At 40.5% G+C, this 12,691-nt stretch overlaps 1 protein-coding gene across 1 annotated transcript in view; it reads left to right on the forward strand.

Annotated features, from left to right (window-relative positions):
- catsper4 (cation channel sperm associated 4) overlaps window positions 1–12,691 on the forward strand; it is a 58,614-nt gene that overhangs the window by 16,141 nt on the left and 29,782 nt on the right. Inside the window, exons 5-8 of the mRNA XM_033044770.1 lie at window positions 106–165; window positions 4,975–5,118; window positions 9,030–9,131; window positions 11,213–11,304. Of these exons, the coding sequence (XP_032900661.1) occupies window positions 106–165; window positions 4,975–5,118; window positions 9,030–9,131; window positions 11,213–11,304 (398 nt within the window). The remainder of the gene's footprint in view (window positions 1–105; window positions 166–4,974; window positions 5,119–9,029; window positions 9,132–11,212; window positions 11,305–12,691) is intronic.

A 12,691-nucleotide genomic window follows, 5' to 3' on the forward strand; every position in this document is an offset into this window, starting at 1 on the left:
TTAATGCTGAGATGTTTTAATCCATTATTAGCTGATGTGACAAATGTAAAAGACTTTCTTTTAGCACAAAATAGTTCGCCAAATTTCTTTGTTTTTCTTTTCCAGGGACCGAAAGTTGCTGTGAAAGAGTTGAAGTTAGACTTCAATGATATCATAGTGGGAAAGGTATGTTAGCAATCTAATGTTTGCTAAAATTAATTAAGTGTTGTTTGAAATGTACTGTGTTGCAGTACAATTACATTTTGTGTTAATCAATAATAGATTCCTTAAAGGACTGGCGGTTCTGCTTTAATGTGAATTTCCTTCATGCTAATTGGATATGAAGCGACTGATGAACTAGAGAACATTAATTGCATTACCTGGGCAGAAGTTGTTATAACATGGTCAGCGCTCACTCCCCCTCCCCCCCAAATGGAACAAGGATAGAGTTCCCCAGGTTCTTTCACCCCACCAGCCTCTGTATCCAACACATCATCCTCTGGCATTTCCACCATCTTCACATCCCACCACCAGTCAGAACTTCCCATCCCCACCCTTTCCGTAGAGATTGTTCCTCTGCACATCCTTGGTTCATTCATCCCTTCACACCCAAACCACCTCTTTCCCAGGCAGGAGATGTAACACTTGGCCCTACATCTCTCCCTCGCATCCACCCAGGGACCCCAGCAGACCTTCCAGTTGAGACAGATTTACATGCACCTCCCATAACCTCAACGACTGCATTCGGTGTTCCTGATGTGGCCTCTTTACATAAGCATGGACAAGACAACCATTTTGCCTAACACTTGCACTTGATTAGCTAAGGCCAGTTGGATCTCCTGGTTGCTCACCATTTTAAATCCTCTTTCCATTGTCATACTGATCTTTCTATCCTGGACCTATTCCATTGGCAGAGTGAGACCACGTGCAAACTGGAAGAATAGCACCTCATATTCCATTTGGGTACGTAACAAAACAACAGTATGAACTTTGAATTCTCTACATTTAGGTAACTAACCTACAAATCCCTCCCTTCCCCAATGTTTTAACCCTCTCTTTTCCCTAAACCCCACACTGGATGTGCATCCATTTCCCCATCCCCTTCCAACTATATTCCTTTCCCTGACTTTACATGTCATGCCCCTTCTCTTCCAATCTCCTGTTCTCACACTTGTTGTCTTTTCATCTCTGGCCTTTGTTCAACCATCTTCCAACCCAACCCCCCCCCCCCCCCCTCCCCTCCACAAACCTATACCCACCTATCATTTGCCAGACTTTGTCCCAATCCCACCTCTCTCCCAGCTAGCTTTCCATCTCCCTACTACAATCAGACCCCATCAGAAATGTCGCTGACCATGTTCTCCAGAGATGCTGCCTGACCCGCTGAGTTACGCCACAGCTTTGTGTCTTTCTTTGTAAACTGACATTTGCAGTTCCTTGTGTCTCCATAACACATTTGATTGGGAACTAGAGAATCACTTAAAAGAGATTGTGGTCATTGACAACGGAAAAAATGTTGTTTTTGTTTTAAAAGCAGTCAAGGTGAAAATATATTGTTTCCATCGACACTGTTATATTTTGAGAATATCACTGTGCGTGCCTATTGAAACTGACAATCACTGCTTTTGACACGTACAATGATAGTATATTAAACAATGTGACATGTAGTCGAATATTTCCAGTTTTCAGTAAACTTACAGTTATTAAAAAAACCTTTATTTTTCCCTCTCCTCATCTCCACAATTGTTTTTATTATATGTTTCTTCGGAACAATCGTGTTATAGCAGAACTATCTGTATATAATTTGCAATTAAGTTGAGACATTACTCTTCCAGATTTTAAATGTTGATCTTGCACTGTGCAAATTCAAAGAAACATTATTAAACCATAAATACAGAGTCACTGAGGCCACTGAGTCTAGTTGGTCTGTTCCACTTCACTTCTAGAAGTGATTTAAAGCTAATTTTATTCCCTGCTGGAAATTTGTAGCTGTGTGTGTCCCTTTTGTTTATCCAATGTTTCTTTAAAAAATGCCGTCCTCTAGACTTCCTTTTATCCGATAACAGTCTACATAAACAAATCTCTCCTAACCTCTTCCTCAGAATTTTAGTCATGATTTTAACCACTGTAGACTGTTCAGTAAGAAGTCATAGTCTTTTCATATTCAGCTGTACATTGCAATATAAAGCATACTCAATTAAATTGCCTCTTAGCCCACTGTCCTCAACTGAAAATGGTTTGGGGAACTTAAGTGTCCAACAACCTAAGCATCATCTGATGATCAACTCTAACTATGGGCTTGGTGTCACTTCTATAAACACAAAACTACATTAATTGTTAAATGTGTGATATGGATATCTTTAACTTTTATCATTGCCAGTAATTTGAAAACATTTATTTTTGTTCTATGATCATAAATGAGAAGCACAAATTCTATTAAACTTGTAAACTGCACCCTCTTTTCAGGGAATTATACATTAAAATAATGACTTTCACTTGATGCTGCAAAACACCCTAATTGTTTGCAGTAGCATAATCAGACAAAAACTAATAGCGCACCAAAGTAGGAGATAATTGAACATCTGTCAAAAAGCCTGTTCATAGTAGTATATTGTAAGGAGCATTTCTCCTGAGCAAATGTATAAAGGAATGGCACTCCACCGAGCAGGTGTCTAAGCCAGTCCACTGTGGGCTGCAGCTGTAAAGTAAATCCAGACTATTTTTGGTAGTGACAGTCAAGGTGACAATGGCATTGAATTTCTTCAGCTTTATGTCTTTCCAAAAGGTGAAAGGAGTAAAGGTGAACAGGGTACTGATTGTGGATGATCAGCCATGGTCACAGTGAATGGCGGCACTGGCTCGAAGGGCCAAATGACCTATTCCTGCACCTATTGTCTATGGTCTATTTCCAATCTGGTACTGGGGAATCAATGGCAATTCAAAGTTTGCAGTATCCAACTAATTAGGAGAAATTTACACAAAATGCTGGATTAACTCAGCGGATCAGGCAGCAGCTCTGGAGAAAAGGAATATGTGATGTTTCAAGTCAGAAACCTTCTTCAGACCTGTTCCAATAGACAATAGGTGCAGGAATAGGCCATTCGGCCCTTCGAGCCAGCATCACCATTCAATGTGATCATGCCTGATCATCCCTAATCAGTACCCCGTTCCTGCCTTCTCCCCATATCCCCTGACTCCGCTATCTTTAAGAGCCCTATATAGCTCTCTCTTGAAAGTATCCAGAGAACCAGCCTCCACTGCCCTTTGAGAATTCCACAGACTCACAACTCTGTGTGGAAAAGTGTTTACTCATCGCCGTTCTAAATGGCTTAGCTCTTATTCTTAAACTGTGGCTCCTGGTTCTGGACTGCTCGAACATCGGGAATAAGATCTCCTCTCATCCTTCTAAATTCCATAGAATACAAGCCCAGCCGCTCCATTCTTTCAGGATATGACAGTCCCGCCATCCTGGGAATTTACCTTGTGAACCTACGCTGCACTTCCTCAATAGCACGAATGTCCTTCCTCAAATTTGGAGACCAAAACTACACACAATACTCCAGGTGTGGTCTCACTAGGGCCCTGTACAACTGCAGAAGGACCACTTTGCTCCTAAACTCAACTCCTCTTGTTATGAAGGCCAACATGCCATTCGCTTTCTTCACTGCCTGCTGTACCTGCATGTTTTCTTTCAATGACTGATGAACAAGGACCCCCCAGATCTGGTTGTACTTCCCCTTTTCCCAATTTGACACCATTTAGATAATAATCTTCCTTCCTGTTTTTGCTACCAAAGTGGATAACGTCACATTTATCCATATTAGACTGCATCTGCCATGTATCTGCCCGCTCACCGAACCTGTCCAAGTCATCCTGCATTCTCATAGCATCCTCCTCACAGCTCACACTGCCACCCAGCTTTGTGCCATCTGCAAATTTGCTAATGTTACTTTGAATCCCTTCATCTAAATCATTGATATATATTGTAAATAGCTGCGGTCCCAACACTGAGCCTTGCGATACCCCACTAGTCACTGCCTGCCATTCTGAAAGGGACCCGTTAATCCCTACTCTTTGTTTCCTGTCCGCCTACCAATTTTCAATCCATGTCAGCACTCTACCCCCAATACCATGTGCCCTAATTTTGCCCACTAATCTCCTATGTGGGACCTTCTCAAATGCTTTCTGAAAGTCCAGGTACGCTACATCTACTGGCTCTCCCTTGTCCATTTTCCTAGTTACATCCTCAAAAAATTCCAGAAGATTAGTCAAGCATGATTTCCCCTTGAGTTCTGACCACGAAACTTCACCTATTCCTTTTCTCCAGAGATATTGCCTGACCCGCTGAGTTACCCCGGCATTTTGTGTCTATCCTCAGTATAAACCAGCATCTGCAGTTCCTTCCTAGCAAATAAGGGAGATTATTTTGACTCTTTACTCAAATCAAGACAGCTTTGTCTCCGTCATCTTGGGAGGAGAGCTAAGGATAGCACAAAAATTTGGATTTTCATCAGAAATTGAAACATGATTTACTATATTGTCCCTTGCATGCAAAATTACACCATGCCTACCCTGAGCATCACCCTTCGTCTGGCTTGGATGTTCATGCCCTCTGGCTCCCTTTGTACCCAAAAATCTATTCATCTCGCTTTCTAAATATAACTGAGCAGTCACAGCCCTAAATTCTCAAAGATCCCAGTCTATCAAAGGAGCCATTGATTAAAAGGACCACAGGACAAGGCGGACTTATAGAGGGACTGCATGTAATTTGTGAATGGCTGTACCAACATTGGCACAACCATGCTTCAGTTATTCTGTGACAGTCGTCTGTACCATCTATTATTGTGTTGAGGCTATGGATCGGAGGGCTCTTTTGTACTTCAATCCAAATATCCCTGGTAGAAATACCCCTTTAACAAAATTTGTCCTGCTTCCAGAACATTACATTTTTTGGGTGGGCACTACTATCATTAATTTTACCTTTTTTTTTTTTAGGATCAGTGGAGTGTGGAAGACAAAGTTTCTCAACATATTTTACGCAATTTGTTGGACCATATCTTGATGAGGTCATTTATTATAGCATTGCTTATTGGGAGCTGTATTTCAATTAGTTGTCAGACCAATCCTGTCATGTTAGAGGTAAGGAAAGAACATTCTATTTCATCCACATTTAATCTGTTCCCCACCCTAGTCCTGATGTAGGGCCTCAACCCAAAACATGGGCAGCTTTCTTTTGTCTCCACCAATACTGCTTGACCTGCCGGCAGCCCTCCAGCCACACAGTGAGAAGGCAGTGAGATCAAATAGACATAGAATTCAATGTTTTAAAATTACTTCAGAGAATCTAAATGTAGAACTGTGAGATATTCAATGAATTCTCATGATTTTTTGAAGTCTGAGAATGTATCCTCAATGTCATATTCTGCCACCTCCACCACCAATAATTGCTCAATTCATAGCGCCATCATTTCACTCTGCCAAAAAAACTTTCAGTCAAGGCTCATGTCTTATAATTAAGCTGCATTAAATCTGCAAGATTTAACACTGTTCCAAGCCTCAGACCCATGTCATGATTTTTACCCAGTTTGCAACTGTTTCCAGATTTTCTGCAATGCAGGCCACATCATCCAAACAGATTGCATAATTGTTGCACATCTCACTATCAGGACAAAGTGCCACAAGCAGCGAGATCAGCATCTACTTAACAGAGTTCAGGCAAGGTTACATTACATACCCAGGCAAGGGAGGCCATGCATTATTATTGACCATTGGTGAGTGGATAGGCTGAAGCAAACTGAAAAAATAGACAGTGATGGTATTCTTGTATTCCATGCTGTTACTTCCCTCTTCACAATTTATTTCTGTTTTATAAGCTGCAGATGGTGCAGGCACATAAATCTTCCTTTCCATTTGCCCTTCCGAGCAACCTTGCCTGTTTCACATTTTAATTCAAAGTTCCAAACAAGACCAGTGAGGGAAAACCTTGAGGCCACATTTTCAATTGCTTTCACCCTCACAGTCAGTTCGTGATTTACCTTCGCTGCCTTGCTTGGAACGCTGAACTAAAAAGTGAAAAGGACACGGTGGTTCTGAAGGGGAACAGGAAAGGAAGAGTTGTGCGTTTTGCAACATCTGAAATTTGATGAACAAAACATTAATAAAGGAGTGGAGTGAAATGTGAGCAATTGGATTGAATGTAAAAAGAGCAAGATCTAAAGATGATGAGACAGGTGCAGTGTGGCCAGGGCCTACAAAAGTGGGCTGAGGAGTTGCATACCAAAATGCTTGGTCCATTATAAGACCTGCTTTTAATCTTAATGAATAAAGTAATCTGGCATCGATTTACTACATGTCTTTGTGCAGTGACTAGTGTCTAATCCTTCCAGCAGGAGCAAGTGGCCAGTTTCATCAACACATTTGTAGGCTCAACTGTGGTACACCTTACAAGGGTTATTGGCTTCATTGCGACAATGGCAATTTCCCCCAAATCTCTAATAGAAGCTCAAACATCATGCAATCTCAAACAGCTGGCATTGTGTCTTTAGATATCCATATTTGAAGGGAATTGAAGAGTAATTGAGCTTTGAAAAATGGAAATGGGCCTTTTGGCCCACCAAATCCATCTGATCCTCATGTACCCATTTATACTAATCTTGTTTTTTTTATTTTTACTCCCCTCACATTCTTAGTAGCTTTCACTAGATACTATAATTTGCCTTTATATTAGAGGCACTTTTAGAGCAGCCAACCCACACATCTTGGGGATGGGAGTAAAAACCAGGGGACCTGGAAGAAACCCACATGATTACAGGTACAAAGTGCAAACAACACACAGTCAGAACCAGAGGTCAGGATTGAATCCAGGTTGATAGAGTTGAGACTGCATCTCTACTAGGTGCACACTCTGCAGACCCAGCAGTCCAGCAATCATCATCCAACAGATTGAAAACAAGGAAAGTATTTTATTTTGTGGCACCTTTCATGGCCTTTCAGAGTATTTAAAATTGCTCTATTGAAGTAACCTTATATGTTTGGAATGCTGAAGTACTACCTCAGCTGAAGATAGACATAAAAAGCTGGAGTAAAGCCCCTGTCCCACGATGCGAGTTTACCCAAGAGATCTCCCGAATTTAAAAAAAAAATCAAACTCGTGGTACTTCATCACGAGTATTTTTTTACTCTTGGACATTTTTCACAGTGTTGAACGCGTTTCACGAGTTACCGCGTTTCCCGAGTACCTGTCGTTAGCATTACGAGCCGCTACGAGACATCCACGAGCTCCCACGTACCCGCTACGTACATTCTACGTACTTACCACGAGTTTGATTTTTTTTTTAAACTCGGGAGAGCTCTTGGGTAAACTCACATCGTGGGACAGGGGCATAACTCAGCAGGTCAGCCAGCATCTCTGGAGAAAAGGAATAGGTGACGTTTCAGGTCGAGTCCCTTCTTCAGACTGAGATTCAAGGGGAAGGGAAACGAGAGATATAGACGGTGATGTAGAGAGAAAGATTTGCTCAAAAGTAACACTAATAAATGGCGGCCGATTAGGAAAAGGGGAGATGCAACGAGACCTGGGTGTCATGGTACACCAGTCATTGAAAGTAGGCATGCAGGTACAGCAGGCAGTGAAGAAAGCAAATGGTATGTTAGCATTCATAGCAAAAGGATTTGAGTATAAGAGCAGGGAGGTTCTACTGCAGTTGTACAGGGTCTTGGTGAGACCACACCTGGAGTATTGCGTACAGTTTTGGTCTCCTAATCTGAAGAAATACATTCTTGCCATAGAGGGAGTACAGAGAAGGTTCACCAGACTGATTCCCTGGATGGCAGGACTTTCATATGAAGAAAGACTAGATAGACTTGGCTTGTACTCGCTAGAATGTAGAAGATTGAGGGGGGATCTTATAGAAACTTACAGAATTCTTAAGGGGTTGGACAGGCTAGATGCAGGAAGATTATTCCCGATGTTGGGGAAGTCCAGAACAAGGGGTCACAGTTTAAGGATAAGGGGGAAGTCTTTTAGGACCGAGACGAGAAAATCATTTTTTACACAGAGAGTGGTGAATCTGTGGAATTCTCTGCCACAGAAGGTAGTTGAGGCCAGTTCATTGGCTATATTTAAGAGGGAGTTAGATGTGGCCCTTGTGGCTAAAGGGATCAGGGGGTATGGAGAGAAGGCAGGTACAGGATACTGAGTTGGATGATCAGCCATGATCATATTGAATGGCGGTGCAGGCTCGAAGGGCCGAATGGCCTACTCCTGCACCTATTTTCTATGTTTCTATGTAAACAGGCCATTGTAAGCTGTTTGTTAGGTGAGAACGAGTACAGACAATATATTAGTGATTTAGACAAGGGAATTAAATGTAACATCTCCAAGTTTGTGGATGACATATAGCTGGGTAGCAGTGAAAGCTGCGAGGAGGATATGAGGCTACAGGGTAACTTGGATAGGTTGGGTGAGTGGGAAGATGGATGGCAGATGCAGTATAATGTGGATAAATGTGAAGTTATCCGTTTTGGTGGCAAGAACAAGAAGGTAGATTATTACCTGAATGCAGTCAGATTAGGAAAAGGGGAGGGACAACGAGACCTGGGTGTCTTTGTACATCAATCACTGAAGGTAAGCATGCAGGTACAGCAGCCAGTGAAGAAAGCAAATGGCATGTTGGCCTTCATAGGGAGAGGATTTAAGTATAGGAGCAGGGAGGTCCTTCTGCAGTTGTACAGGGCCCTGGTGAGGGTCGTGTATAACTAATTTCCTAATTTGAGGAAGGACATTCTTGCTATTGAGGGAGTGCGTAGGTTCACCAGGTTAATTCCCGGGATGGCGGGACTGACAATGATGAAAGAATGGGTCGACTGGGCCTGTATTCACTGGAATTTAGAAGGATATTTGCGATTACATTTTCGGTGCTAATACTTAAAATGTACTTGAGTTGAATCGCATTTATAAATCATCAAGAATCATTGTTGTTTGATCTGCTTTATATGCGAGTGCTCCTATAGGCATTATTCTGTGTTTTTGCTGTTTCCCCCTCACACAGCGGTACTTCGTAATCTTTGTGACCTTTGAGCAGGTGGTGGCGACGATTTTTTTTTGGGAAATGTTGCTGAAATGGTACTACGGCTTCTGGATATTTTGGAAGGTAAATATTGCCTTACTAACATAAAGCCAGACACTGGTATTGCAAAAAATAGCAAACAAATTGAACCTGCAAGTAATCATTGGTTAGTCTGCATGAAGCTATCATTGAAAATCACATCAAATCCATTCATTTAACTGTATCCGATGAATTGTTCTTCAGTTGTGTGGGATACTGAAAATGCCAAGAGTGCAAATATTGTATGTGATTTAAATGTATACTTGTAAATAAATGGGTGACCCTCGGTTTGAAAAAAGTAGATACTAGATTTGGAGAATGGAGATTTTCAGAATCTCCCCATAGGGGCAGAAAAGATTAACTATGAAGGCAAGCTAGCCAGTAATATAAAAAAAGGATAGCAAAAGTTTCTTCAGATAAATAAAGAGTAAAAGAGAGGTAGAGCGGACATTAGACTGCTGGAAAATGAAGCTGGAGAAGTGATAATGGGGAATAAAGAAATTGCAGATGAATTGAATAACTTTTTTGCGCCAATCTTCACAGCGGAAGACACCAGCAACATGCCTAAAATTCAAGAGAGGGGGCAGAAGTTAGTGGAGTAAGGAGAAGGTGCTTGGGAAGCTGAAAGTCTGAAGGTGGTAAAGTCATCTGGACCAGATGGACTACACCCCAGGATTCTGAAAGAGGTGATTTTAGAGATTGTGGAGGCATGAGTGGTGATCTTTCAAGAATCATGAGAGTCAGGAGTGGTTCCAGAGGATTGGAAAATTGTGAATGTTACTCCGCTGTTCACACAGGAACAAAGCAAAAGAGGAGAAACTATAGGCCTGTTAGTCTGATTTCAGTGGTTGGTAAGATTTTAGAGTCCATTATAAAAGATGAGGTTTCTGAGTACTTAGAAGCACATGATAAAATAGGCTAAAGTCTGCATGGTTTTGTGAAGTGGAGATTATGCCTGATGAGTCTGTTGGAATTCTAGTAAATATCAGGATAGACAAAGGAGAGTCAGTGGATATTATTGGGGTGGAAGATTGCAACCTTCACGTGGTCCGCCCTGTTTCGACGAATGCAATCAATCCGGCGTGCACAATCAAATAAGATCAAATAGAACAAGTTGTTCTATTTGGCTGCCAGTGACGCAGTGTTCTGCAGGGGTCGGCGCTATAGCCGCTACTCTTCACTACTTTATCAGTGGTTTGGATGAGGGAATTGAAAACTTTGTGGCTAGGGTTGCGGGTGACAAAAAAATCCATGTTTGGATAGATAGCGTAGAGAAAGCAGGGACCCTGCAGAGGACTTGGACAGGTTGGGAGAGTAGGCAAAGAAGTGGCAGATGGAATACAGCATTGCAATGTGGGGAGTTGTGCATTTTGGTAGTAGAAATAAAGTCATGGATTATTTTCTAGGAAGGCAAATGCAACATTAGCATTTATTTCAAGAGGACTAGAATATATAAAACAGGATGTAATGCTGAGACGTTATAAGACACTGGTCAGACCACATTTAGAACGCCCTTTAATTTTCTTTCAATGTCTGGTGCTATTTTGCAGCAATCTTTCTACAAAGTAGGTGGCTGAGATCTCCTGATGCGATAGATATTTCGAAGGAAAGGGTTTTTATGGTCTAATTGATACATTCCTTCTGTGCCTCAAAGCTGTTATCCAGAGCTGCAGGCAACAGCTCCATTGACTTGGGTTCAGTTTTGACTCTCAATGCTTTATATGTGGAGTTCTCACATTCCCCCTGTGATCTCATGGGGTTTCTCTGGGTGCTCCACCATCTGCTTGTGACCAGTGTTTCACAGCCCAAATTCTTTCCGTGATTCTAATAGGACTATCTGCACAAATGAGGGTTACAAAATATCCCAGGGCACTTCTTAAAGAAGTACTAAGGAGTTCTACCCAGTGTCCTGGCTAATATTTATCACTCCAATCATAAGTTTAAATTGTCAATTACCTTGTTACATTTTGTGTGCTTTTTGTGTACTCATATTGGCTAATGCATTACCTAACATACATGCTGACTGCACTTTAAAAATACATAAGTGACTGAAGTATTTTAGGATATTTTGAGGTTGTGAAAGATGCTTGTTATATTTATTTGTGTTTGTTCTGGAAATGTTCTAGGATGGCTGGAATATTGCTGATTTCATTGTCACATCCACCTTATTTTTGGGCTCCACATTGTCAAGCAGTAATCAGATTTTCTATGTATTGAGGTAGGTAGGATGGTACTGCTTTTCGTATAGTTGATAATTCTCTCCAAAAATGAATAGCAGAGGATCATTTAAAGTTAAAATAAAACTAAATTATTGGATTCACAAGTAAGTTCCCATTATCCTAAAAGTAGGATGAAGATAAGTTCGAACTCCATGGAAGGGTTCCTTGTACTGACTGACTGGATATATATATTTCCATTAATGTTTTGTTTTCATTTTTCAAATTTGTAATATTCTTCCTTTCCACCTTCTTTCTTCCAGTCGTGCACCATTTTAAAGACATAGTCGTGTTCATTTGGCCATTCACAATACATTCTCTGTACAGGCATGCATCATCAGTAAATTTGGTCTCCTTGATGCAGCATATATTCAGACACATAATAAATATTCATGAAATATTTTCCACATAATGCATACAGTAGGCAACCTCATAGGGGACATAGATTGTATTTCTTTGCTCTTAACTCCTGATTTGCTAATTTAACTTTTCCTCTGAATTAGTACATTTTTCAGAATGATCTAAACCAGTGCTTCTTAAACCATTTCAGTGTCATTCATCCTTGAGTCTTTATCACAAAATTTCATTCACACTCGACTAAATTCTCGTATGTTTTTTGGTAATTTCTCCCTTGTGTATAATTTTATATATAAAATGTATTTTGTCACATGAGCAAAAAACATAAATAAACATTCACCCCAAAATAATTTCATTCACCCTTGGGTGAACCATTCACCAGGTTAAGAAGCACTGATCTAAACAGATGACTTACTTTATGTTACACCAATGTAAATTCCATGCTAACGGGCTGATCTCCTATTGGACTTTTTAAAGTAAAACAGTTTTTTTCCAAACTCTCAATGGTGCAGACTTCGCGTTGGAAGCTCTGTGAAAATATTTTATGTTCCTTCCTGTAATTTAGGAGCTGGAAAAGATTAGCCCATTTATTTGTTATAAAACAAACAAGGATCTGTCATGCATACATTGAAATTTATTTGTGCCATTTTACTTGAATGTTTTGCTCACTTGAATGTTTAGCTAATTTAACATATTTATCGTGTACTGGTTTAATTGCTAGTTAAAATGTATGAAGGAAAGATTATCAAATGAATCATGGTTAACTATTTTAATTAAAGTCTTCCATTAACAAAATTAGTATGCACCACACAGAATTGAATTGCTATTTTCTTTGATGGAATAAGCTTTGAAAAAAATCTTGCACTGCTTAATAAATGTAGCTCTTTCTATTGTGCATTTTCTTTATGTAGATTGGTGAGAACAACATCAATTATTTTAAGCACATCTAATGGATAAATTGTACTGAAAAAAAAATGAAACACTGGGACATTTGTTTACATTTACTTAGAAAGCCTAGTAGTTAAGCGGCTG

This window comes from Amblyraja radiata, chromosome 27 (genome assembly GCF_010909765.2).
Source record: "Amblyraja radiata isolate CabotCenter1 chromosome 27, sAmbRad1.1.pri, whole genome shotgun sequence".
NCBI classification, from domain to species: domain Eukaryota; kingdom Metazoa; phylum Chordata; class Chondrichthyes; order Rajiformes; family Rajidae; genus Amblyraja; species Amblyraja radiata.